This window comes from Mustela nigripes, chromosome X (assembly GCF_022355385.1).
Source record: "Mustela nigripes isolate SB6536 chromosome X, MUSNIG.SB6536, whole genome shotgun sequence".
In the NCBI taxonomy this organism is placed as follows: Eukaryota; Metazoa; Chordata; class Mammalia; order Carnivora; family Mustelidae; genus Mustela; species Mustela nigripes.
In genome coordinates this window covers 112709703-112736628 of record NC_081575.1, presented here as the reverse complement: position 1 = coordinate 112736628, position 26926 = coordinate 112709703, and the positions used below count along the sequence as shown (strand labels likewise).

The window sequence follows — 26926 nt, the reverse complement described above, 5'->3', positions numbered from 1 at the left end:
CTTAGCGCAGGGAAGGGACTTGGTCAGGGTGACATTGTCCACGAATATAATGTGGGTTCAAAATTCTGAACTCCTTACTCTCCTCACAACATTTCCTTGTAAATGCTAAATAACTACAGGAATTCTAGGTCATGTTAACTTAGTGTTCAACTCTTACCTACATTATGGGTTGCGGGATGGTTGCAGGCTTCCTTGGAGAAAATACTATATTGGTTTCTGCCAGTTTTTTTTGGTTATACTTTTTTGCTTTTATGTCACCTGCACTTTAATCTCTTTCTAGTTTCACGTACTTATGGAAATAGGCAGCCCGGGCTATTTGGTAAGCAAATTGATGTGTCTATTCCGTGTAGTTGGTAATATGAGAACCCAGCCATATTCTGCTGGCTCTTCTATGGAAATACATTTCAGGCTAATACTAACTAGCTTCAGGATCTCATTTCATTTTGAAACTGTTTTTTAACCTTCCCGACTGAACATATATTATTAAATATGGGCAGACAGAGTCAAATTTGTTAGCCATGATGCAGGCATTTGAGTCAACAGGGGTAGCTGAGCCGGTCGACTTATTGTCCTAATACAGGGAGGAAATATTGCATTTCTAAAAATTAGTCATCACCGATAATCTCGTTCTACACCGAGGGAGACCATAGAGATGCCTCCATTTTCAAATCTAGGCTAATGTAGGAGAAGAGAACAATACAAGGAAGGGATAGAAGCAAATAGAAGTAGAAAGGCAGATCCCAACTAGAACAGGAGCCAGGCACTGTCCTAGAAGAAACTGATCTGGATGAGACCAAAGCGTAAGTCATCAAAACAGGATTCTTCAAGTTCGTTAGGAAGCTCCGGGGGCAACTGAGGGAGTAGAACTTTGAAGGTCTCCAAAGACACGTGGCCCCATGTGTGTGTTACATAAGAACAACAGATTACAGACCTATCTTCACAGAGCATCAGCTCATGTTTGTGAAAATAGATACCTATATATTTGGAAAAATGTAGAGGTATGGTCACCAAAATGTTAACAGTTTTTTTTTTTCTTTTGCTTGCTGGTAGTTCTTAATTTTGTAGAATAAACACACATCATATCTGATTTTAGAAAGGAAAGCCAAAAAATTCACAAAAGGCAGAGCTTTGGAGTTAACAATTTTGTCGAAATTTTTCTAGCCATTGTTTTTTCCTCCAATATACAGAAGCAACCTTGTGAATTTCATTTGTCAATTGCTTCTGCGATTCACCATATTAATCTTTTAGATAAAATTCCCTCCCCAAAATCTTTAATGTAATGAATGTAAAAGTTCTATAAATAGTAAAGTGTACGTAAGGTCATGCAGTCCTGGGAAAGGCTGCTTAATACCTGAGACTTTGGGATTTGCTTTTTTAAAACAGTACTTTTAATGTTACAAATTCATTCAGTATCTGAAGAAGTTTTGAAAAGTAAATGCTCTTTTTAAAAATTTTTTTATTTTTTTTTATTTTTTTTTCAAAGATTTTTTTTAATTTATTTAACAGACAGAGATCACAAGTAGGTAGAGAAGCAGGCAGAGAGAGAGGAGGAAGCAGGCTCCCAGAAGAGCAGAGAGCCCGATGCGGGCCTCGATCCCAGGACCCTGGGATCGTGACCTGAGCCGAAGGCAGAGGCTTTAACCCACTGAGCCACCCAGGTGCCCTCTTTTTTTTTTTTTTTTAAGTAAAAATTTTGTGTTGAGCTAACCAGATCTATTTAACTAGCACTCTGCTTTAAGGAGTCATGTTTTAGCTGTGGCTCTAAAAGACATTTGACAAAAGTTTTCACAGTTTTCTTTGTATGCTTTGTTAGTAAAATTGTAGAACACAGGAATGTAAAAGCCAAAATGTCTTAAAACTATGCCCAGTGTGGTATGGCTCCCCAAAAGGGGCATGTACCCCCCCCCCAAAAAAACTAGACCTTCCACAGTTTCACTAAGTCTTCAAGGAAATTCTCTTCCAGACATAGACTTTGGGTATAGAAAATCATCTTATCTTAACTTAATAGAGTTAACAGATCCCCATCTTTGAGTTCGGGGGCCAAGAAACCAGCGACCATGGCATAGAACACCCACTGTGCTCAAAAGAAACTCATTCTATTTTCCCAAAGGAATTAGACTCCCCTTCCCTGATAAAACACTATTCAAAATAAAAAGTAACCAATGGATAAGATTTGTAACAGAGAAGATTTCCATTACTTCTGCCTCTAAATCAAAAGATGCCCTTGGAGAACATTTGAGGGATTCATAGATAACCACTTCATCTGTATAAATAATGAACATAAGCTGATTTTCTTGATTCCCGTTTCTAGAGAGGTGTGATCTATGTCAGGAGAGCAGCTGGCTGGACCTGGCCATGGTTTATTAGCTGTGTCTCCTTTTCCTCCCACTTCCCTGTCATAGTGGGCCCATTATGCTCAGGGCCATGGAGAAGTGGCCTTTACTGATTGGACAGGTTCATTTGGCAAACCCTCCCTCCATCGAACAGAGCAATGCCTGTGTGGGTGCTTCCTGATGGAGAGTGATAAGTAGGATGCAAATATTTTCTCGGTAATGCATGATCCTGGCATAGCCAGAGGGAATATGAGTGCCTCAGAGCAGCAAGGTTTTACTTAGAGCTCGGGAGTTGGAAATTAAGGACCCACAAGTGCACCCCAGCTGACTAATCAAATGCAAGGTGAGTAAAGTTAGTGACATTCAGATTATCAGTAAACAAAGAAAGATAGAAATTATTGAACATCTCACTGTTGGTACACATGTGATTCCACAAAGCAAAGAACATAAGAAAGTTTATCTCTTGTGGCCTACTACTTAACATTATTATTATTTTTTTTAATGTTACTTTTCATTAGCAGACCTGATTTTGGATGGAGGGTTGAAGGAACAGTCTTAGTAGAACCAGAAAACTTAATGGATTTTTTTTCTAGAAATACCTTAAGCTTTAATGCTTTCCACGGCTTTGGAAGAAAAAGCAAGAATGTTTTTAGTTTGTAAGGTACCAATTTTGTTTAGTTCTTTGAGATCGATTTTGATGGCATTTTAAAATGTTTTGTTCTCAGAAATATTGAAAAGTAGACCCATCTCCTTTATGTTAAAGATTTGATCGTGATGGGGAACTGTGGGTATTACTTACAATAATATTAGAGTCTCCCAGGGGGCAGGACGATTTTTTCAAACAGCCAGCCACAGTAATAGACAGAAATTTGTTGATCAGTTACTTCGGATAATGGCGAGCTGCCTGGAGTTCAAATATTTCAAAGTTTGATCATATTCAGTTTGATTCAACAAATCCCTACAGAATCCTTAAGGAATAAGCAGAATTTTGATAAGGTGTCTGGAAAGGAGCTCAAAGATGGTGAATTTATGATCCAGAGTGGGAGGTGACTAAAACAGATAAAACGTTGTAAATAAATCAACATATTTATAAAAGCCAGGACCAAGGCAGTAGGAATGAAGTTATGTGTTTTTAAGAGTCTGCTGAGTTAAAATTTCTTCTCTAATCCTAAACCTAAATTATATTATTTATATTATTCCTGAATGAGAAGCAGTTGACTAAACATTCTGAAGGCTAAAAGAGAATGTAGCGAGGTGAAAACACTCATTCTCATTATTTTATTTTACTTAGGACGACAATATGGATACAAAATCCATTCTAGAAGAACTTCTTCTCAAAAGGTCACAGCAAAAAAAGAAAATGTCGCCAAGTAATTACAAAGAGAGGCTTTTTGTTCTAACCAAAACAAATCTCTCCTACTATGAATATGACAAAATGGTGAGACCCTGCTTATTCCATTGTTTTTCTACTATTTATTTTTCTTGCGTGTCCACAAAGGGCTTAATTTTAATGAAACAATGTCAGGTTTCTTAGCTCAGGCAGTAAAGATCAACTTGCCTTCACTTATCACGTTATCTTTTCTTAACCAAGACCTGATTAGTTCAAGATAAAGGGTTTTAAAATATTGGCTAACTTTGCTAAGGCAAATTGTAACTTTAGAACACTGGTCCTCAACTTGAAATTTTTAAAGATGCCTTCTGGATTTAAATGTTGATTTTCCATAGATTAAACACACCACAGGTGGTGGAAATATGTTTCAAGGTTATTGAACAAAATTAAGTGCTGCTTCTAGCCTTGCTTTGGGGGGAGTATATGGGTAAACATATAGGAAACATATCCTGCTGCCATTGGATTTTGACTCTGATGGAATAATTGGAAGAATTCTCAGTTACCCGTCCTATCTCTCAATCTCCCTCCCAGGATAATCTTCACTTTATTGCTTTTCTTTGTGTCCTGCTGTGTATCACATGAGGCATCTTATATTTTGGTTTTTAATTCAGAAAAGAGGCAGCAGAAAAGGATCAATTGAGATTAAGAAAATCAGGTGTGTGGAGAAAGTCAATCTTGAGGAGCAGACCCCCGCGGAGAGACAATACCCCTTTCAGGTAAGGGGAGGAACAACGTTCTATTGCAAATTGCACATATTGGCAATAACGAAAGATGTTGCAAAATGACAAGGACGATGACCAGACTTGGACCATCCCCAGATGGTAGTCGGGCACTTTGCTGAAATTTGATCTACCGATCTGCTTTCCCTAGAGGGAGAGAAAGAAAGGGGAGCAAGTAAGCCACAGTGGCATAACTTGCGGTGGGGTGCCACGGTCTTTCATATGAAAGGTTGCTGAGCATTTCCAAGGGGCTCCAAGGTACCAGACACACCAGAAGGAATCAAACGCCAGCCTCATCCCCAAGGCATTTGCAGATCGTTACAATGCGGGGGTGTGAAGGTGAGTTGAGATGAAGGGATGCCGAGGAGCCTGGGTTCCTCAGGGAAAGGAAAGCTTCACACCTCACTTTCCTATTGGAAGAAAGCAGGGGGGTTTCTGGGAAGATGCTTCAAATTCATATCACAGAAGCATGGGAGGCTCAAAAGACCACAGGCTTCGGAGGCACCCAGAGCTCCTAACCTCACAGCTTGTACTGCTGGTACCATAGGCAACACACTCAACTCTCTATCCAAGTCTGTTTCTTCATTCGCCAAGTGGGCATAGTCATCCATATTTCGCAGAGCCAAGACAGGGTTAGATCTGAAATGGTCTAGGAAAGAGCCCAGAAATTAGCAGATATTTCATAAAGGGTCTGTACCATCTACCCACAAAAACTGAATGAATGAACTAGATAGAGAAGGATGTGGGGAAGACATTAAAATGTTCTGACTTTTTTTTTTTTAAGATTTTATTTATTTATTTGACAGAGAGAGATCACAAGCAGACAGAGAGGCAGGCAGAGAGAGAGGAGGAAGCAGGCTCCCTGCTGAGCAGAGAGCTCGATGATGCGATGCGGGGCTTGTTCCCAAGACTCCGGGATCATGACCTGAGCCAAAAGCAGAGGCTATAACCCACTGAGCCACCCAGCTGCCCCCAAATGTTCTGACGTTTAAATAAGCATCTTAAAGAACAGGCGATGATCTCTGCTGGCAATTCCTGGCAATTCATTCCAAGAGAATGAAGTAACAGGGAAACCTCTTTTTACTCAATAAAAGCATGAACTATATAATGCTCAGAATATATGCAAATTGCCAACGATGGCTTGGCAGACGTAAAAGACATTTCATCCCTGAAGATATTTTTAAGGATAGAGCAGGTAAATATTTTCCAATGGGCTGTGAAGAGAGTCAGGCACGGAGTCGGTAGACCATTCCTAAGACCCCTATGATATCTAACATTTTAGACTTCTGTAATTCTCCATGGTCCTCAACGTTCCCTGATGTCAGACACATCATTGCCGTGATTTTCCCAAGTGTAGAAGTGTCTGGGATAAAACAAATTGAGGGATGGAGGGAAAAAAATAACTAGATTTTTTTTTCATCTAATTCCAGAATGAATGCATATTTTATAAGCAAACTCAACTTTTCTTTGGGATACCAGAAAATTTGCAGTTGCCCGGGAATGAACCATGGAGGCAATTGTATCTAAATGCCCCTAATCTTTCCCTTTCCAGATTGTCTATAAAGATGGGCTTCTCTATGTCTATGCATCAAACGAAGAGAGCAGAAGTCAGTGGCTGAAAGCGTTACAAAAAGGTAATTTTAAAAAGTCATAAAAGGGAGTTCTCCGTGGAGTTCTGGTGAGGCTTGGTGGAGGAGAGAGACGGCAGTGAAAGGACCCGCAGCCAGAAGAGAATCTGCTGATTTTCCCACGAACCTCGGAGAAACTGCCAGGCTCATTTTGCATTCTCATTGTTATGCGGACTGAGCCTGTGGCTCGGGTTCCCTTTCCTGCCCTTCCCCGGGGCGGGCTGTTGGGCCCTCCCCGAAGGCAGCAGGGCAGGCAGCTCAGAGGAACCAGACCTCCCGCTCCCCACCCACGGGGCTGCCCTTTCCCCGGGGCAACGTCTGCCTTCTCTGAGGCTGTGTGGCTACCGTACTTTGGCTGTTTACAGAAAGTTCTATAGAAGTACTACGGTCGTAGCGTCTGCCAACTGCTATGCCAAGTACTTCGTAAAGCATTTCCTCGAGTAATCTTCTTGATGACTCCATGGAACGTTATCGTGCTCTCCCTTTTCCAGACAAGTGAACTTAAAGAGACATGGCCAGGGTCACATGCGTAATAATGGAGAACCCCCAATTCGACTACCCCAACCCGGCTTTTTAACCGGTACGGTGTCAATGCTAGGCAAAACTGGGGGATTCATTTTTTTTTATTTACTTATTCGACAGAGAGGAAGAGAGACAGCGAGAGAGCAAACACAAACGGAGGAGTGCCAGAGGGAGAAGCAGGCTCCCTGCTGAGCAGAGAGCCCGATGTGGGGCTCCATCCCAGGACCCTGGGTTCATGACCTGAGCAGATGCTTAATGGCTGAGCCACCAGGTGCCCCAGAGCTAGGGGATTTAATGGAGCTTTTGCTCAGGGATTCTCAGGCTGCTTTGGTGACAGGCTGTGGTAGAAGAGAGAACGCTGTTGGCTATTTGGCGCTATGATGTTTCTCCCAGTGATATTCTTTAAAAAAAAAAAAAAAGATTTTATTTATTTATTTGACAGAGATTACAAATAGGCAGAGAGAGAGAAGGAAGCAGGCTCCCTGCTGAGCAGAGAGCCCGATGCGGGGCTCGATCCCAGGACCCTGGAATCAGGACCTGAGCTAAAGGCAGAGGCTTAACCCACTGAGCCAGCCAGGCACCAGGCACCGCTCCAGGTGATATTCTAATTTGGCAGGCAGGTGATAGTGTGAGGACAGCATAGAACCCAAATGCGTGACTCTACTGGTGGAATTTCAGATATCGAGCCCCGAGACCAGGTGAGGTTTTGTTTTCTTTGAGTCTCAGGTTAGGGTTTTTTCTCAGATTTTCTTCACACATAGGGCTTCATTTTCCCTCTGCTTGAAAGGGTTTAGCAACCTCTCCTGGAGGATAGTCCAGTGGTCCAGGGAGGTCCAGAAGCCTCCCTCTCCCTGCTCCCAGCTTGCTGAACTGAGAAGGGCATCCGTCTTAGCGACAGACACATCCTCCACGCCCTGCTTTGCTGTGTCCGCTAAAGAAACCATCTCGAGTCTCTGGATCTCAGGTTCCCAACCCTATGAAATGGGAGGTCATGTTGCTTTTTTCCTCGAGGGATCATGAGCCATAAATGAATAAAACTCACATATATACTGAAGGATCCAACACACAAACGTGAGTCCCGGTGGCTAGAGTGGGGCCTCCTAGACGAGCCCTAAGATGCTGCTCTGGGGGGACTTCCCGGGAATGGTTGCAGCGTCCACCCGCCCAGTGTGCAGCTGTGAGGCAGACCTCAGGGTCCTTCTGCAACCATGTGTGGCAAGCTGGTTTGGGCGGCCCTGGAGAGCTCAGGTAAAGGCCAATGGAGCATAAGGGAGAGCAGAGAGAGAGAAGCCAAAGGGAATCTCTTAGCTCCTGGTAAGACTTCAGAAAGACCTTATCACGAGGGCTGCTGCATGCAGGGGAAGCCGTGTGTATCCATTAACAATGCTTGGGGACGCAGGTAAAAAGACACCAAGCAGCTGTTGGAACAAAGGCACGTCCGTTCCTCTCACACCGTTCACAAGTCCGGAGGTACATGGTCCTGGGCTGGGGCAGCAGCTCAGGCAAGTCAGTAGGGACCCAGGCTCCCGCTAGCTTTCTGCTCTGCTACCCTCAGAGGCTCTTGGGAAGGCTCTGAGCTTTTCCAGAAGCGTCCCCTGCAAATTCCTGCAGGTGTTTACTGGCCAGATCTGTGTCTCGTGGCCATCTCCATATGTAAGGGGGCTTGGAAGACAGTATCTGGTTTTCCAGCCTTTCTGCGGGCCCAGAGTCGGAGAGGAGGTGGGTGAGGCGGGCTTGAAGGAAACAAGAGAAGAAGATGGCAGCAGCCGTGCGTCCAGCCAACCAACCCGCCTCCCCAGGAAAACAAAGAAGTTTCGTCACAGAAATCCTCTCCCCTGGGTAGTCTTTTTGTCTGCTAGTTAGCTTGGGCATTATGAACTCAGGTGGCATCGGAGACACGGCATTTTGCAGAAGGTGACCTAGATCCAGGAGGTTTGGGCTGACTGAGTGGGGACTGGGGCATGTCAGCCACCGCGGTTCTGAATTCAGCTGAGCAGATGCGGAAAAAGCGTGTCCTTCTTTCCAAAGATGAAAACCGAAGGGGATGCTACAGGAAAGCTGGCATCTGGTCATTGGATTATAATAGAAGAATCTTGGGGCTGAGTCTCAGATATGCTGCTTACTAGAGGTTTATGAACTTGAGCAAGTTAGACCACCTCTCCACACCTCAGGTCCTCTTATTATCATGATTAAATGGCTGGAGTGTCGCCATGTGGACTTCTGGACTTGATTGGAAAAGAAATAGTTATCCAGGAAACAAAATCGATGTAGTAGGAAATAACAGGATTCCTGGCATGTGGGAAGCAGGAGCTTGGAGAGCTGGAAGGCAAGTCTCATGCCCAAGGAATCGCAATGACCATTTGGTCAATGGTCAATGGTGATCAATGACCACCAGTTCCGAGTCAGAAACTAGCATTTTATAATTTTAACTCCTTTGGCTTTTGGGGACTTCTGCAATAATTTCCCTTTAGTTCCCATTAATATTTAGTCAAGTTTTTTTTTTTTTAATACCAGTGCTTTTGGGGGGCCTGGGTGGGTTAGTGGGTTAAGCCTCTGCCTTCGGCTCAGGTCATGATCTCGGGGTCCTGGGATTGAGCCCCACCTTGGGCTCTCTGTTCAGCAGGGAGCCTGCTTCCTCCTCTCTCTCTGCCTGCCTCTCTGCTTACTTGTGATCTCTCTGTCAAATAAATAAAAATCTTTAAAAAAAAATACCAGTGCTTTCAGCTAGGCTGAGCTGAGCTAACCTAAGGGAACGATAACACTGAAAGCCGTCTGTTCGTTGAACATGTGCTCTGAGCCAAACACAGAGCTGGCTGCTTTACATACATTATGGTTTGGAAATGATCCGATGACCCAGTAAAGCACTTAGTATCTCCAAACACTTCCTTGAATCCGGGTTGAAAAGGAGGAACAGAACTCTCCTGGGATTAAAATAAGGAAGGGTTAAAATGAATATAAAATCAAGAGTTAAAGAATTGAAGTCACACATAGAATCAGCCCTCCCCACCTAGAGACTCTCCTTGAACTGCTCTCTACTAAGATCTTGTAGGTTTCTCCGCTGTGTTTTGAGAGACGCTCATTTGGTGTAGAAACAGTATTCTACTCCAGTATTAGAACTTCATTTCTTTGGGGACACCTGGGTAGCACAGTTGGTTGAGTGTCTGACTCTTGGTTTTGGCTCAGGTCGTGGTCTCAGAGTCATGGGATCGAGCTCTATATCAGGCTTCGTACTTGGCAGAGTCTGCTTGTGATTCTCTCTCCCTCTCCCTCTGCCCCACCCATGCCCTGCCTCTCTATAGTGCCTGAATAAATCTTTAAAAAATAACAGCATATTTGAAAAAAAAAGAATTTCATTTCTTTAGATTAAACTTGCCCTGTTCTCATTATTTTTTAAAATATGCACCTATTCCTAGAAAAGTAGCCACACAAACAATCCATTCCTTAGTGTAAACAAGTCAAAGTCACAAGAGACAAAGCGGAGATGAGGGACAGTTCCAGATCAAGGGAAACTATTGTTTCCAGACAGTTCCAGATCAAGAGAAACCACTGTGATTCTGGATTGGATCCCCAATCAGAAACAGTGAATGCTTATCAAGGGTATATTACTGGCACAGTTGGGAAAATTTTGACTATAAAATACTCAACAGTAGTGTTGTATCAGTGTCAAAGTTCCTGAATTTGATAACTGTATCATGGTTATGTAACAGACTGTCCCTACCAACAAAAGTTAAATGCTGATATATTTATCGGCGATGTTATTTAGGTCATGATATCCGCAACTTACTTTCAAATAGTTAACAAAATGTAGTAATAATTTCAAAAATTTTAATAGTGATAGTATGTATGAACAGAGAGAAAGAAAAGCAAATATGGTAAATAGTTAAAAATTGGTGAGTCTGGGTGAAGGGTAACAGACATCCATTGTACTATCCTTGAAACTCATCTGTGCCTTTAAAATATTTCAAAATGAGGAGCTGAGGAAAGCACATGTTCATTAGAACCTTCTCTTCTTGCTGAGATCTAGGCCTATCCTTCAGCCCCTTGAACCCTATGTGCCCTAACCCACTTGTTTCCTTTACAGATATATTTCTAAAACCCTAGACCACCAAGTTAATCTGCATATACACTTTCTAGTGTTGTCCTTGGTTTTTTTTTTTTTTTTTTTTGTAAGACTGATAGAAATTCTCATACCTGGGTAGATTTTTAAGCAAATTTTTGGCTTATGAACTTCGGAGTGAAAGACTTATATCCTTGGGGAGCCGTTTGCTCTTACCCTGGTTGCTGGCAAAATAAGGTTTTCATTGTTCTGTGATAACAGCCCTTACTGAATGTGTTTCTTCTCTTGGGCCAACATTTGCTCATGCTGTATTTTCTTCCTGCCTGTTCCCCAGAGATAAGGGGCAACCCTCACTTGCTGATCAAGTACCATAGTGGGTTCTTCGTGGACGGAAAGTTCCTGTGCTGCCAACAGAGTTGCAAAGCAGCCCCAGGATGTACCCTCTGGGAAGCATGTAAGGTGACACCCCCCCCCCCCCGCAATGGGTGGGACCCTGGGAGGATGGGCCCCGTGAGGCAAACCTGCCAAATTCCAGAATAGCTCACCAGCTTGGGAAAACAAGATGTGCCACATTGGTTGACATCATGTAAACCCAGCCTCAAAAAATGCTATTGGGCAGATGAAGTCTATTCTAGGGTCAACTGAGTCATGTTCATTGAAATGATAACAATATTAACATTTGCTGTTCTTTCATTTCATGAGAAATTTTTTTTTTAATTGGAATCATGAACCGAGCAAGGAGCTATTTATTTCCTCCCATAATTCTTTCTGGTTTAAGATAAACTCCCAGTGGGTAGAATATGGTGAACATATCACCATGGTTCATAGCCTAAAATAATAAACTAAAAAAAAAAAAAAAACCAATGTTCTTTTTAATAATACATCAAGGGATAAAACTTAAAGTGACACTTTGAATCACTATAAATACCAAACTGATGGACGATCAAGTTTTAAAAGACATATTTAAAGGACTTACCATTCTGGGCATGTTTACTGATTTCATAGTAACACCACAGAAGGTAGTGAAGGATCTGCTTTAAGGGCAATCAGATTCTACCCAGAGTTATATTCCTAAGAAAATCTGCCTGAGATTTTATCTGGGGACAGAAAGGAAGGCCCACCAAGTGGCTTTGAAGGGCTAAGGGAGGGAAGAAATTAGGTTGTTTTCTGCTTATGCACTATAGGGTCCCATCTCATCTCTAGGATATTTACATGAGATGGTCTTTTTTTCTTTTTTAAGATTTTAAAAAAGATTTTATTTATTTTATTATTTAAATATTGTTTATTATTATATAAGCTTTATATAGTTCATGCTTTTATTGAGTAAAAAGAGGGCTCCCTATTACTTCATTCTCTTGGGTCATGTCCCTCCCCAAGGAATTCCCAGCAGAAATCATCTTCTGTTCTTTAAGATGCTTATTTAAACGTCAGGAGAGGGAAAAGGACAAGCAGACTCCACACTGAATGTGGAGCCCAAGATGGGGCTCGATCCCACGATCCTGAAACCCTGTGATCAGGACCTGAGCTGAAACTCGGAGTCAGACACTTAACTGACTGAGCCACCCAGGTGCCCCATGAGGCAGTCTTATAAATTTTAGAAGTTTATCACTGTGTAACAACCATAAGTTGTGAATAAATTAAAAAGGAGAAGTTATTCTGGTAACAGTTTTACCAGCTTGAGCAAAATATGCTGGGATCACACCTTTAATGAACTGAATAAGGTCAGCGGTATGATACCTCTTTATGAATTATAAAAGACACGAGGACATGAGCTATTATTCACATTTACTCCAATATAGTATTGACACCTGACAGTCTCATTAATGGTATTACTAGTAATTTGACAACAAAAATCAATGAATAAATGTTCATGGTGTTTTCTATCTTAATTAGACTACACAACAAATATTTATTGATCTTAAATAATATCACATTGCCCTTTATATTTAGGAATTATTGTGATTTGATGAACTATACAGAAATTATTGTATATGGATTCCTCCCTCCACTTAAGGGGCTGAGGAATAATGTTTCTTTACAGCATTAATTCTTTCTCCCAATTATTCTGTCAGTGATCTGGTACCATTACCCAGCAGGCCAGATTCTAGCTCTGACCCTAACTCCCTGGGAAGAAGCAGGAGAAAAGGCCAGAGAGAGCACTCCCTTGGGACTTTCATCCTAGGCTCGATCTGGATGGCGTCTGCCATATGTTCTGGGTGCAACAGGCTCTTTGCCAGCCTCTGAGGAAAACTACAGAATTTGGAGCTGCCGTGGGTCCATGAGCAGCTATCATGCCGTTTAGCTAGCCGAGTATAACTTACTCCTCTGCTAGGTTACAGAGTGGCCCAAGGGTACAGTTACTAGGAAGGAAATAGTTGCAAGCTCTTGCTTCCTTCTGTCTCCAAAATGTCCTGGACCATTCCTTTTCCAGGATATGTGCGCGGCCTACAAGTAAATTTACCATATCCCCCAGTTCGTTGGGAGCAGTCTCATTCTGCAGCTGGTGACCTGGCATAATTATTAAAAAGTTACCTATCCCTGTAAGAAATGTTCCGGAGTGGTTAGTAAATTATATGGCCGCTCTATTTGTAAGGCATCTAATGGCTTTACACCCATAGCCTGGGCAAAAACCAGCAATTGTCAAAAGAAATGGAAAAAAAGAGAGGGTGGTTGGGTTATGGACATTGGGGAAGGTATGTGCTATGGTGATTGCTGTGAAGTGTGTAAACCTGGCAATTCACAGACCTGTACCCCTGGGGCTAATAACACATTATATGTTAATAAAAAATTAAAAATTAAATGAAAAAGGAATGGAAAAAAGTCGGAGACAGGTTTTTTCACTTATAAATCAGCTACCTGGGGATACTTGGGTGGCTCAGTCGGTTAAGCATCTGCCTTAGGCTCAGGTCATGATCCTGGAGTCCTGGGATCCAGCCCCGGGTTGGACTCTCTGCTCATCAAGGAGTCTGCTTCTCTCTCTGACCAACCCCTACCCCACTTCTTGTGCACTCTCCCTTTCTCTCTCTCCAATAAATAAATAAAATCTTTTAAAAAAATAAATCAAGTACTTATAAGCATCTTGTATGAGTCAATCAAAGAGGAATCAGACATGGATTCTTGACACCTGGCATCATAGGTACTACCCAAAGAGATTAGATACCTGCATTTCAAACACAAGGTGGAAATGTGGTATAAATTAATAGTTTACAGGATTTAGAGGAACTTGAATGTTTTTATCCATTTGGGGAGGATATTGATAACCAAGGGGGGAGCAGTGGTGTTTGAGTTGGGTGTTACGCAGGAAAACAACAAAATCACTCCAAGTGCTGTGTCTAAATTCAAGTCATCTGAAGCATTGATCACATAAGCTAGTTTATCCTTTTGATTCCTAACATCTGCTTTGTTTTGTTTGAAAGTTCCTCCTGGTATTATTTGGTTTTGCCTTTCAGATGCTGATCTACACGTTACAACCCATGAAGAGAAACACAGAGTTCCCATCTTCCCAGACAGAGTGGTAAGTTAATATTTAAAAATTTTTGCATAGTCAGGACATATTAAATAAACCATGAGTTGCCAGATTCAAGACTAGAAAATATGGCCTGCACTGGGACTGCTGAGCAAAGAGAGGACAGAGGTGAGCTATCACAGATAGCAATGGCAGCATTGAATGCCAAGTCCAAATAGTGAATCCTTTTGCCATTTTATATTGTTGTACTTAATAACTGGGCCTTTTCTAACCTGTAAGCACATAAATAGTCACCAAAAAATGGGTGCGTGTGGGAGACATCCTTATGATGGCATCACACAGGACAGGCAGGTGTAGTTAGCTGTCATTCCTCCCCCAGCAGCTGCATGGCCAAGACTGCCTCATGCAGGTATCCTGAAGAAGGATGGGACTTCATAGGACACAAGCAGAAAATAACCTAATTCTTTCCCTTCAAAAGCCACGTGGTGGGCTTTCTTCTCTGTCCCTGAATGGAATCTTAGGGAGATTCCATAGTTTTCCAGCTGCTCTTAGATGAAACAAAATGTCCCAATTACTAGTAGTCGTGAGAAGAACCTCTACATTGTCCTATCCAATGTTATAAACATACACCTCCAAACGTCATTCCAAGTTACAGCTTCTCCCCTTCACATAGCTCAGGTGTGCATCAGCTAGCTGGCTGCCTGCTTTGGGGAGAGAGCCATGAAGAAGCTGAGATTTCTGATTCTTTCATGGTTGGGGCCCAGGAAGAGGGTGTCTAATGAACAGTCATTTGTGGCAGATTACATCGTGATTTTGGCAGGGGTGGCTTCTGGGTGAGACAGTTGTCTAATGCTGACTCTAGCTTATGGGAAACTTTGTGGGTTCCCCATGAGAGTGCAGATCCAAATGGAGTTTTATGATGGAGTGGTTGTCTTGACCCTTAGCTCTTGAGTTTCCAGTCTTTACATTTCTGCTGGGTCAATTCACCCATCTTGGGCAGAGTTCCTTTCAAGATGGCTCCCAGAACCCTCTCCCAAGGGTGGAGTTGGCCTACAGTACAACAGACAAACTGACTGCTCTGGTTGGTACAACTGTATGTCACTCACTCTCGCAATACAGGCTGCTGCTCTGTTTTTGCTCTGCTTTCAGGTGTGTAGCCATAGCCTCCTACTTTTAGGCTTCCGAGGCAGATGTCAGCCTCCTCAAATGCCAGGGGACACATAAAATGGCCTCCCAGTGATGCTCTAGAAGCTCTCCCAGAAGTAAAGGAGTGTCTCTACCCATCCATTCGCTCTATGGTATCTTGGGTACTTATTTTCAGCTGCACACAATCACACACACACACACACACACACACACACACACACCCCTCTCTTTCTAAGTAAAAGCCACATAATCTTTATGAACCAACATGAAGGACAAAAGGAAATCTATTAGAGAAGGTTAAATTGTATCTCCTAAATTTCATGTTCACCCAGAACCTCAGAATGTGACCTTATTTGGAAACAGGTTTTTGCAGATGTAATTAATTAAGGACTAAGGTGAGATCATACTTGCTAAGGATGTATCCTTATAAGAAGAGTAGAGGACACAGGGAGATACACAGAGAAGAAGGCCATTTAAAGACCTAGGCGGATCAGAAAACAAATAATCCAGTTAAGAAATGGGCAGATGACATGAATAGACACTTTTTCAAAGAAGACATCCAGATGGCCAACAGACACATGAAAAGATGTTCAACATCACTTGTCATCAGGGAAACACAAATCAAAACCACCATTAGATATCACCTCACACCTGTCAGAATGGCTAAATTTAACAACACGAGAAACAACAAGGGTTGGCAAAGATGCAGAGGAAGAGTAACCCTCCTACACTGTTAGGGGGAATGCAAGCTGGTGCAGCTCGTCTGGAAAATAGGATGGAGGTTCCCCAGAAAGTTGAAAACAGAACTACCCTGTGACCCAGCAATAGCACTACTAGGTATTTACCCAAAGGATACAAAAATACTGATTCAAAGGGATACATGCACCCCGACGTTTGTAACAGCAGTACCAACAATATCCAAACTATGGAGAGAGCCAAAATGTCCCTCACTGATGAATGGATAAAGAAGAAGTGGTATATCTATACAATGGAATATTATTCGGCCAACAAAAAGAATGAAAATTTGCCATTCACGGTGATGTGGATAGAGCTGGAGAGTATAAAACTAAGGAAAATAAGTCAGAGAAAGACAAATACCATATGATCTCGCTCATGTGGAATTTAAGAAAGAAAACAGATGAACCTATGGCAAGGATAGGGGGAAGAGAGAGAGGGAAACAGGCCGTAAGAGACTCTTAATGATAAAGAACTAAGGGGTTGATGAAGGGAGGTGGGCAAGGGGATGGGCTAGATGGGTCATGAGTACCAAGGAGAGCACCTTCTTGTGATGAGCCCTGGGTGTTGTATGTCACTGATGGATCACTGAATTCTTCTCCCGAAGCCAATATTGTACTGTATGTTAACTAAACCTAAAATTTAAATGCATAAATAAATAAACACCTATGCAGGAGATTCGAATTATGCTGCCACAAGTCAAAGAATGCTAGAACCACCGGAAGTTGGAAGTGGCCAATGAATATTTTCCCACAGAGCTTTCACAGGGAGCACAGTCATAGTGAAGCCCTGATTTTGGACCTGGGGCCTCCGGAACAGCGAGAGAACAAATCTCTGTTGTTTCAATCCACTGAATGTGTACTGGCTTGTTAGGGCAGCCCAAGGAAACTAATATAGTTGTTCAGGTTTGAGGGTCTTGTTATCAGCAACATTGCTATTTTGGTCTGGCTCCATGCTCCAGTCCTGAAGCTGGAAAATTATGGCTTTATAAAACACCTAAGAGCAGATATATACCAGAAAAAGCAAATTTACAGAAACAAAGGGTTGACTAGAGGTTGCCCAGGGCCAGGTTGGGAACAGGTGACTATTCACAGTCACAAGGGCCTTACACAAGTGATGGCATTGTGCTCCATCTGGATTGTGGTGATGGTTTGTCCATCTGGACAATTTTACCAAAAGTCTCTGAATTCTACACTGATGAAGGGTAATTTTCATGGTATGCAAATCATAGTTCAGTAAAATTTGTTTTAAACAAATCTAAGAGCAGAGGATAATTTAGGAGCCAGAAACTATTGCATCGAATCTCTGACAAGGAATTCTCTGGGAAATGTGCTGAAAATTATCAGTCAGGCAAATCAGCAGCCAAGGATTTGTAAGTCTGTTTTGATTGTAAGCTGCCCTAAGGGATCAAGGATCAGCGAGAGTATCATGAAAAATGTGTTTACCTTTGTTTTTACCAGAACATTCTGTAGAGGACTTACTTTTCAGAGTGGAGGAAATTAAAAATCCACTTTCTAGCCCTTCTGTTCAGATTTCCGTTTAGGGAACTTTCTGGAGCATTTATCTCTGGATGGAACCACATAGCTCATAAATAGTGTCCAGCACTGGGATGTCGATCCCTGCAAAGAAGTAAAAATATGAGTATGAAAAATTAAATGCAGACCTTACATCTTTTTACATGAATTTTTAATTGAGATATAACATGCACTTGGACAAGTATACGCGCCCGAAGTGTTCAGCTTGACAACTTTTCACAAACCGAACACATCTGTATAACTCTCACTCAAATCAAGGAACAGAACATCGCAGAACCCCGGGGTACCATCGTGTTCCTTTCACTACATCCCACTGAGAGTACTCACTAGCCTGACTTACAACATCATAGCTCACGTGCTTGGTTTTGACCTTTACGTAAATGGGATCATAAAGCACATCATCGTCGTGTGTTATCTGTCTTTCTGTGAGACTGACTGACACTTTAGCGTGTGGTTGTAGTTTACTCTCAGTGCTGTAGAGGATTCCCCTGTGTGAATATACCCCTATGTTCATTTTATTGCCACTGTAACAAATCACTAATATTGAGTGACTTAAAGCAACACAAATTTATTTTCTTGAAATTCTGAAGGTCAAAAGTCTAACATAAAATGGGTCCACACAGCTGCATTCCTTCTGGAGGCTTTAGAGGGGGAAAAAAATCCATCGCCTTGGCTTTTCCAGCTTCTAGGGGCCAACTATGTTCTTTGATTTCTGGCCCCCTCCTCTATCTTCAGGGCCAGAAGGGTAGCACCTTGTGTTTAATATCAAATAAGTTTATTATCTTCCCCTTTAAATGGACATTCAGGTCATTTCCGGTTTTTATCGAATGGAAATAATTGTGCTATGAACATTCTTATATGTGTCATTTGATTTCACTGCTGGACGTGCGTATAGACTTTCTGGATTGTAGGGTATGTGCACAGTTGACCTCAGTAGATTCTGCAAACCACTTTTCAATGTGTTTATGCGCTCCGTACTGCAACCAGCCCAGTATGAGAGCTCCAGTTGCTCCAGATCTTTGCCTATACTTAGTACAAGCCCTTGTCTGCTTTTCCTTTCCTTTTCCTTCCTTCCTTCCTTCCGAAGAGCTAATGTACTTGGCTTGTTAGTTCCCAGTGCCTGAATCTGTGTCTCACTGTGATATATTAAAATCTCTTCTCCTCCAAAGCTGAAGATTCCTCGAGCAGTTCCCGTTTTCAGAATGAATGAACCATCCTCAAGTACCACCACGGCCCAGTATGACAGTGACTCCAAGAAAAACTATGGCTCTCAGCTGACTGTCAACACGCAGGGTACTCCAAGAGAAGATTGCCCTGACTGGTGGAAAGTAAGGAAACTGAAAAGGTAAACTTCAGCTCCCAGTTGGGCTCCCCAGCATGTAGGCTAGAATTACCCACAGCCTTGGATGTCAGCCTCAAAGCTGTCCACACGGGCCTTAGTTGAGAAGGGCCACCCTTTCCGAAAAGGCTCAGCGCTTGAGCCTGAAGTCTGGCCGAGCAGGTGCCCCGCTGGGACCGAAAGGCATGGACTTCCCATCTATGATCTGATCTACGATCTAAACGATCCTTGCGCATTTTATTCCCTCCTCTTTCTCTCCTCCTTTCCTCCAAATAACCCTACATGCCAGAACTTGGAAGCTTTAAAATATACCCTTTACATGAGGTAGTTCAGGGTGGGCTTACTTTTGTCCTGTGCTTACAAATGACAAGTAACCCTCCCAGCGAGGCCTTGGCTGCCTTCTCGGGATGGGCACCTTTCACCTTTCCTGACATAAGTCGTCTCACTTGTTTTTAATCAATTATTTTTATTAACAGATAGTGTATTATTAGCCCCAGGGGTACAGGTCTGTGAATCGTGAGGCTTACACACTTCGCAGCACTCACCATAGCACATACCCTTAAGCCAAAAGTTGCTACCGAAGGCCAGACTGAAAATTACCTTGAAGGCTCCATACTTGATGTTCACTAAAGATTGGATTGAATCGCAAGATGACAATAGAAAAAGGGTCAAGTGACTGTCCTTCCCTCTTGCCCCAGCCTTCCTCCCCATCACGTTCTTCACTGTCTGACATCCCCTCGCCCAGTCATTAGCCTCCCTGCAGGGCACCGGGGTCTGTCTTTCCCAATAATGTAGAATATCCCTTGGCTCCCAGGCATCTCCTTTCTTTGTTTTCTCCCTCGTGCTCTTATTTTTTTTTTTTTTTATTCTTTCCATCCTCATCATCCACCCAAAGCAAATGCCTCACTGTACCGGTGACACAGACACAGGGTCACACGGAACTTGAGAGAATGTAGGTGTACTCTTGCTGTTGCTTTTGGCATAACAAATTGCGGCGCTTTTCATTTCAAAGTGGAGCTAAGAGTCCAAGTGTATTAATCTATACCTCGCGCCTGAGGCGACATGTCCCATTTATTTGCCTGCAATCCAGTCTTCTTGTGGAAGGAGACCATCGAAAGACACAGATCCTAGGAGAGCGGGTGTCATGTCAGCTTTGTGCAAGGCCCCCTCCCTACTGGAAGCCCCAGGGATCCATTGAGGGAAATGTGTGGTGAAACTGATCAGTATTCAAATAAGTAGTCGGCACTATTAATTCACGGGGTGGGGGGTGTGGTTGTACAGCCACCAACGCCTGGATGGCTAGATCCTATCTTTATTGAAATTGTTGACATTTTTTTTTCATCACAGATTTTTTTCATTAGTTTTTATCTTTAAAAAGTTTCATCAACACGTTACTGAGTTTTTCTGACACCCCCTTAGGTTCTGCACCCCAGATTCAGTCCCAACCTTGGATTTTTCCCTAGAACTTGAGAAACCTGGCCATCTGAGCAAAGAATCAATGAATCACTTCTTAGCCTGAGTAGCATCAGTGAGTGAAAGATGATGATGGCTTAAAGGTCTTGTGGATTGAATTTTATAAATGCCGTCATGAGTCTCAGCTCGCATAAGTAGATAATACTTTCTATCAACTGCCCTCACTTGAGCTGCTTTTTAATTGTTTCCATTAAAGTATTCAAATATTGCAGAATATCCAGGGTACCTTCTCCTAGGTTATTTTCTATGCACATGTTACCGTGTGTAACATTTCTTTCTCTTCACTTCACATCTTGGGCATTTTTTCCCCATTTAAATACATGAAGTGACATTTAAGTTTTAATGTGAAAAAATATTGGATGGTGGTTACACATAACCTGCATTTTGCTCTCTTAGTCATTTTTAAGTATGTTAAAAATTGAGTTGAGAGGTGTTCGGGACACTCACACTGTCTTGTAAGCTCCTCGATTATTTTGAGTGTCTGTATAGTGTTCCATCATATGGATAAACCTCAGAGATGCACCATGGGTGGACATTCTCTGTGTGTTCTTAAAAGCAACATAAAAGCGAAAATTGCTTCCACCTTTTAAAATAAGAGTTTTCTTATGAAGGGATGAAGTAAAAAACAAAACAAAAACAAAAACCATGCTAGTGAGCAAGGCTCTTCGGAAGGCAGAGATGGCTCCTTCTCAGCGTTGAGGAAATGGAACTAGAGAAGCATTTCCTTGTTAAGGAAGCTTGTTGCTACAAAGGGTGGTTTTGAGAAACAGCCTGAGATAGGAAAGCGAGCAGGAAATAGGTCCTACCTTCCAAGCAAAACAGCATTTTCAGACTTTTCATTGCAATTGTAACAGCCAAGAGGAAAATAACATGTTAAAATATCTGAGTGACCGAATGCCTGCATAGCGACAAGAAAATCAAGGCAAACCCCGTCTAGATGATCTTTTCTAGTCACAGCTCTCTTTTGCTTAGGAAGCACTGTCCAGCTACCTCTGGTTATTGGGGTCCCTGAGGGACAAAAATGTGAAAAGGACTCATTGGCTTAAATTCCCAACCCAAGTGAAAGGTGACAGTCCCAATGTTCAAGGAAGCTCAAAGATATCTAACAAAACTATTTTTCTTTTTTGACATTTATAAATAAACATGAATTTACAACATGTATCTTTTGTCGCAGCAACGAAGATTTTGCATCTGGCCACCAAAGGGAAAGGACAGTTGGAAATCACAGCACCTCCAAGATGTCATGGTAAGTCAAAGGCAGATCATTCCTTTACGTGTAGGATTTGCTTCCATTTGCAGGAAAACTAACCACATTTGCAATCATTTTTGCAACCAGACTTCACGTTTAAGGTAAAGACGAATCAAAAAATTCATGTAGTTTGTCTCTCTGAACCCTTCAGTCAGTCAGACTCGATGGCCCGTGGGTTACAGTTCTCCTCATCTTCTTCTTCTTCTGCCACGCTAGCAGGAGGAAAACCACCCAAAGCCAAGTAACTCTCCTCTAAGAATTGCTCTATACAAAACTCCAACTTTTTTAACCTCCTACTCCAGCTGCTTCTGAAGGCATTTGTCTATTTCATGAGCCCACTCTTCCAAAAGAGTCAGGTACATCCATGTTCCCGGCGGCCTCCTGGAGCAAAGAGCCATTTCCTCATAAACTGGGCATGAACTCAACTTTTGAGTGGTTCTCTCTTCACTTGGCAGATACCTTCCCAAGTGCAAAGAGGGAATTTTATTTGTCAAGGTGAAAGCTGGGTAGGATTCGATGTTGCACTCCTAGATGGCAGGGGGGTTTTTGGTTGTGTTTTGGTTTGGTTTTGGGCATTCATGTCCTTCCCTCTCTTCTTAAGGGGGTTCCCCGAGTCAAGTTCATCTGAAGGAGAGGAAAACCTGGATGACTATGAGTGAGTTTGAAAGTTCTCTGTGCTCCTCTAAACCTAACATAGATGTTTCTATTCCATTCTTCTCCAAAGTAATGCCTCAAACTTGCTCAGGAGGCCTATATTTACTTGGGTAAACTCATGTGAGGTTCTGGGCCGCTTATCCAGATGATGGGTGAGAATGAGCTGGGCTGTTATTAAGTGAAATGATTTTCCTCAGTCTGGATTCTCTAAATTGCCTGTATATATTCGCTGGATTTATCATATACCTGGTGTCCCCTTCACTTGACTTTGTTTTCATAGATGCAGTATATGACATTTCTGCCGAGTTTTTCTGCCTTGGAGGTCTCTGGCCAGGGTGATGTTCGAAGGCTCTTATTAGCACTTATTAGTCCCGTCTATGAAGTTGTTTATGATACGGTAACAAGGGAGCGCAACTGAGACTTGAACATGACTGCATTTATGTTGAGAGAGTCCCATTCCCAGGGCGACCTTATCATTTAACATCCAGATTAGGACATTTTAGAAAGAGAAAAAGAGCACACTGTTACATATTATACTTGGACATGAGGCATGATCTGGACTGGTGAAGATACTGAGACAGTTTGGCCTAAGGGGTGCTTAAGGTCCTTTCCAAAATCTAAGACTGTGTCCTTCTACAAATAGGGACAAATAAGTCTCCGGGACTTTGTTTAAAGTTGGCGTTAAGGAGGCGTGGGATTGGCAGGGCAGACTATGTCTCCCGGATACCTGCTATCAAACGGTAGCCAACTCACTTGACCATCGGGATTATACATCTTTGCAGTTCTGTTTTTCTATGACTGTGCTCACTGAGATATTGGCTCTAGGTACATTGAGAGGTTTTATAAAGCACATGTCACTGTTTCGACTCTTCGTCTTACCTCTAACCCAGCGTAGCCCTTGGCTTTCGTGCCACATTAGGGAACACCTGCTGTAGGCCCCACCCCCACAAACACCATGGCCTTCTCACCACCTTCTAGCTCCCACTGACCTCTACCTTCCTCCCCAACATCTACCCTCAGGAAAGCCTCTGATGGAATAATTCAAACGAAGACATAAATGACTGAGAAATACCTGCACCCAAATTATCCAAAGATAACAGTACTTTGACAGATGAGAAAGATTTAAACCCAGGGGAGTGAATCCCTAATTATGGATGCCAGTCTTTAGCATTTCGATAAATTGGAAGTCTCTCTTTGATTTGGAAAGCCCAGATCTGACCATATGGACAGTCTTTACCTTCATCATTTCTATATTCAAGAGGGGCATGAGACGTGTGCCCTGGGGAAACACTCGGGAGAGACCTGCCCTCTTCCAAGTCCAAGAGATGCCGGAGGGCCATCAGGAGGACAGGGCTCAGCCTCTCACACTGTGCTCGGTGCCCCCACCTTCTTCCTCTGTCAGTGGTACTGAAGTATTTGTTTGGTGGGCAGAACTTCAGGAGGAATTCTACTATGTTCTATTGAAGGCTGATGCACCGAAGTTTAGATGGAAAATCATACCTTAGGACCAGGCTTAAGCTTCTGCTGCTCTGGCAGTGAAATCTTTTTTAAAACAGAGCCAGGCCTCAGCAAAGTTATGACACAAGCAGAGTGTGTGTGTATGGGGGCGGGTGGGCAAGGCTTATTCACAGTTCCACTTTGCTTCTCCGGACCTCTGTCCTTATATTTGATCACCTTTTTCTTCTATCTCCCATGGGCATGTTTCCTGGATCATATTCCCTGAGGAGTCTCTTGATTAGCTGTGATTGGCTTAAAATACTGACTCAGAAGAAAATGATCAGTTCCTACCTCAAGTATTAATTATAGCATATCTATAAGGGTAGAGTTAGAAGAGACTTTTAAACTGATAAAATTCAACCCTCATCCTCATTTTGCAAATGGGCAGTTCCAAGGTCAGAAAAGGCCAAGTGGCTTGTCCAGAGCGTTCAGCTACTTACTAGGAAGCTATGTCTAGGATCCAAACCTCCCAGCTGGCTGGTGGCCCTTCCATTCCATGGGCCTCCACACCAGCTGACAAGCCCCGCCCCCCGCCCCCGCCCCGCCCCACCTAATACATCCTCACCCTCCGGTTCTTCTTTCCTCCTCAAGTGTTATCCTCTAGCCAGAGGGTCCTTGTGAGGCCCCCAACCCCTGCTTCACCACACCTCACACCCTGTTTGTTTCTCTAGTGTGACATTCTGGCCAAAGCCAGAAGACAGCGCACATAGCTGATCTCACATGAGAAACAAGTCTGGGGCCTGCTGAGCTCTACATAGTAAGATATGATGCTCTTGGCTCACTTGGTGAAGAAGGTAATATTTCAAGGTCATGTCTGGCTGTTCCACACCATTTATCTCTCAGGTCGCTGTGTTACTGGCTTAATATAACCATAGAGGCCTATCTAATTGCTATCCCACAAATAAAAAAATATTTGTTAGAAAAGCTTTTGCTTTGAAAGTAGGTGCTATAAAGGGTGCTTCTATCAGATCATTAGAAGGAAAATACAGGGCTGAAAGATACGAACTTTCATCTTGTCGTTGTGGCAACCCCACTTTCCCACTGGAATATTCTTTCCTTGGTCTCATCTCTGGCTCTCGTTCGAATCAGGGACACATAGGACGCACAGACTGGCCTGAAGGAGCCCAGTGTGAAACTGACACCCGGGCACCAGCCCAGACGCGTACTTGCGTGGTGGAGACACGGGAACCCATAGTTCTGAAAAGCCCCCGGGGTGGGGGGGATCAGTCAGGTTGGGCAATCCCTGATCAAAGCCAATGCCTCATTGCACGGAGTGGAAAGCAGAGTGATGAGGGATCCGGTTACAAATTATTAACTCGCAAATTCGCCATTCTTTCCCATTGAAGCTGGTTTGCGGGTAACATCTCCAGGGCCCAGTCGGAGCAGTTACTGAGACAAAAGGTAAGTCGTCCGGTCTTTAAAGGATCTCTCTTGGGGCCAGAGGGTAGTGCCTTGCTTCTCGTAGAAACTGGAGGGTTTACAGTTAAGGGCTCATAGTCCTGGGGCTTAGCGGGCCCTTCGCCTGTGGCTACCTCCTCTGATTCCCATCAGCTCGTGCTGGGTAATAAGCCACTTCTAGATTGAGTGGTTTGAAACAAGATTCAGGAGTTCTCACCATTCTGGGCACGGGGTGCCACGGTTCTGCTCCGTGTGGTTGACACGGGCTTCCTCACAGCCTGGCGATCCCAAGGCAGGGTAGACACGGACAAGCCCTGGGGTTCACTGCAAGCAAGGATGCAATTTCGGCTTTTGTCACGCCTGCGAATGCCCTATTAGCCGAAGCAAGTCTGGTGGCCCAGCCCGGACTCAGTGTGGGGGGTGGGACTGCCCAGGGCAAGAATACGGAGACCTGATTGACAGCCTAGGTCATCTCTGTCCCTGCTCTGGAGCACCCAAACTGGAGTCCAGTTAACTTCTACCTGATTCTGTCACAAGATTGGCACGGAAATAACAGAAGCAAACTCTTTCCATCTGCAAAACTGATGCTGTGTTATAGTTCAACCTAGTAAAACACACCAGGGGTTTCTTTGAGGGGGTACTAGTGGGAACGTGATGACGTTATCACCGAACGCGGTGTCTTGTCACGTTGTCGCATTCTTAGCTTACTGTCTGCTCTTCGTAGTCTGGGTCTGCTTAGAGTTAGCGCAAGTCATTAAGAAAGACAAGTTGAGCATGGAACTTTGACAAATGCATCTTTGGTTTTCTAATACCTTCCAAGGTATTCTATCTGCAGGGATAGGTGGTTTTTAAGTGTTTTTTTTGGAAAGATTAAAATATCAGGCTTGCACAAATACAGACAAAATTATCGAAGAGGGTTAAAAACTAAGCGGAGAGGGGGAGTCCCATTGTGCAGGGTAGGTGTCTCAAGGAACTGAGCGAGAAAAGGAGGGAAGCTGAACTGTGGGTCCCCTTCCGCGCCAGCTGTTGGGTGACCTGGGCTGTCATTGACATTTAAAGTTGATTGAAAAGATCCATTTCCCTACCACCTACCAGAATAATGAAAATGTTTTCCATTCCTTCCACTCTTTCCTTCCTTTCCAGGGAAAAGAAGGTGCATTTATGGTTAGAAATTCCCGCCAGGCGGGAATGTACACGGTGTCCTTATTTAGCAAGGCCGTGGAGTAAGTATGCCATGGATGTCTTTCTTTTATCTTTTGTGTATGGTCTTTGAATACGCTGGCCATTTAGTCACGTCTGGGGAGAAGACACCATCTTTAAACAGGGCCCACCCATCCCAGGCAGCGGCGGAGTGCCCAGTGCACAGCACACCTCACGGAACACTTGTTAAAGGAATCTTGGCCTGTTCCCCTTTGACTTGGCCCTAAGCCTAGAAAGACAGGAAAAGCGCAATGGCATCTGCCCACCATTGGCCAGACCCACCTGCTGAGTCGAGAAACCCACCCCAGGGTGTGGTTTTTCGTCAGCCTCTCCATTAGAAGTAGAGCTAGCAGAAAGTTGGATCAGTGTATCTGGGTTCCCCAGATAGCTTCTTTCCAGGGTATTGTCCCCTTTTCGTGGCAAAGAGCTCTGGCTTGAAGCTGCACCTCAGGGTCCAACTCCTGACTTTACCATTTCAAGGCTTTAGGACCCTGAGCAAGTTTCTTAGCCTCTGTGCCTCGACTTCCCCATTTGAAGATTTTATTTATTTATTTAATTTTGAGAAAGAGAGAGAGCGCTCACGAG

General features: G+C 43.3%; 1 protein-coding gene across 1 annotated transcript in view; it reads left to right on the top strand.

Annotated features, from left to right (window-relative positions):
• The window catches only part of BMX (BMX non-receptor tyrosine kinase), a 48683-nt gene that overhangs the window by 2137 nt on the left and 19620 nt on the right, over positions 1 to 26926 (top strand). The window contains exons 2-11 of the mRNA XM_059386037.1: positions 3625 to 3771; positions 4335 to 4439; positions 5995 to 6076; positions 10984 to 11103; positions 14099 to 14163; positions 18701 to 18876; positions 21518 to 21589; positions 22194 to 22247; positions 25090 to 25144; positions 26285 to 26364. Coding sequence (XP_059242020.1) covers positions 3625 to 3771; positions 4335 to 4439; positions 5995 to 6076; positions 10984 to 11103; positions 14099 to 14163; positions 18701 to 18876; positions 21518 to 21589; positions 22194 to 22247; positions 25090 to 25144; positions 26285 to 26364 — 956 coding nt within the window. The remainder of the gene's footprint in view (positions 1 to 3624; positions 3772 to 4334; positions 4440 to 5994; positions 6077 to 10983; positions 11104 to 14098; positions 14164 to 18700; positions 18877 to 21517; positions 21590 to 22193; positions 22248 to 25089; positions 25145 to 26284; positions 26365 to 26926) is intronic.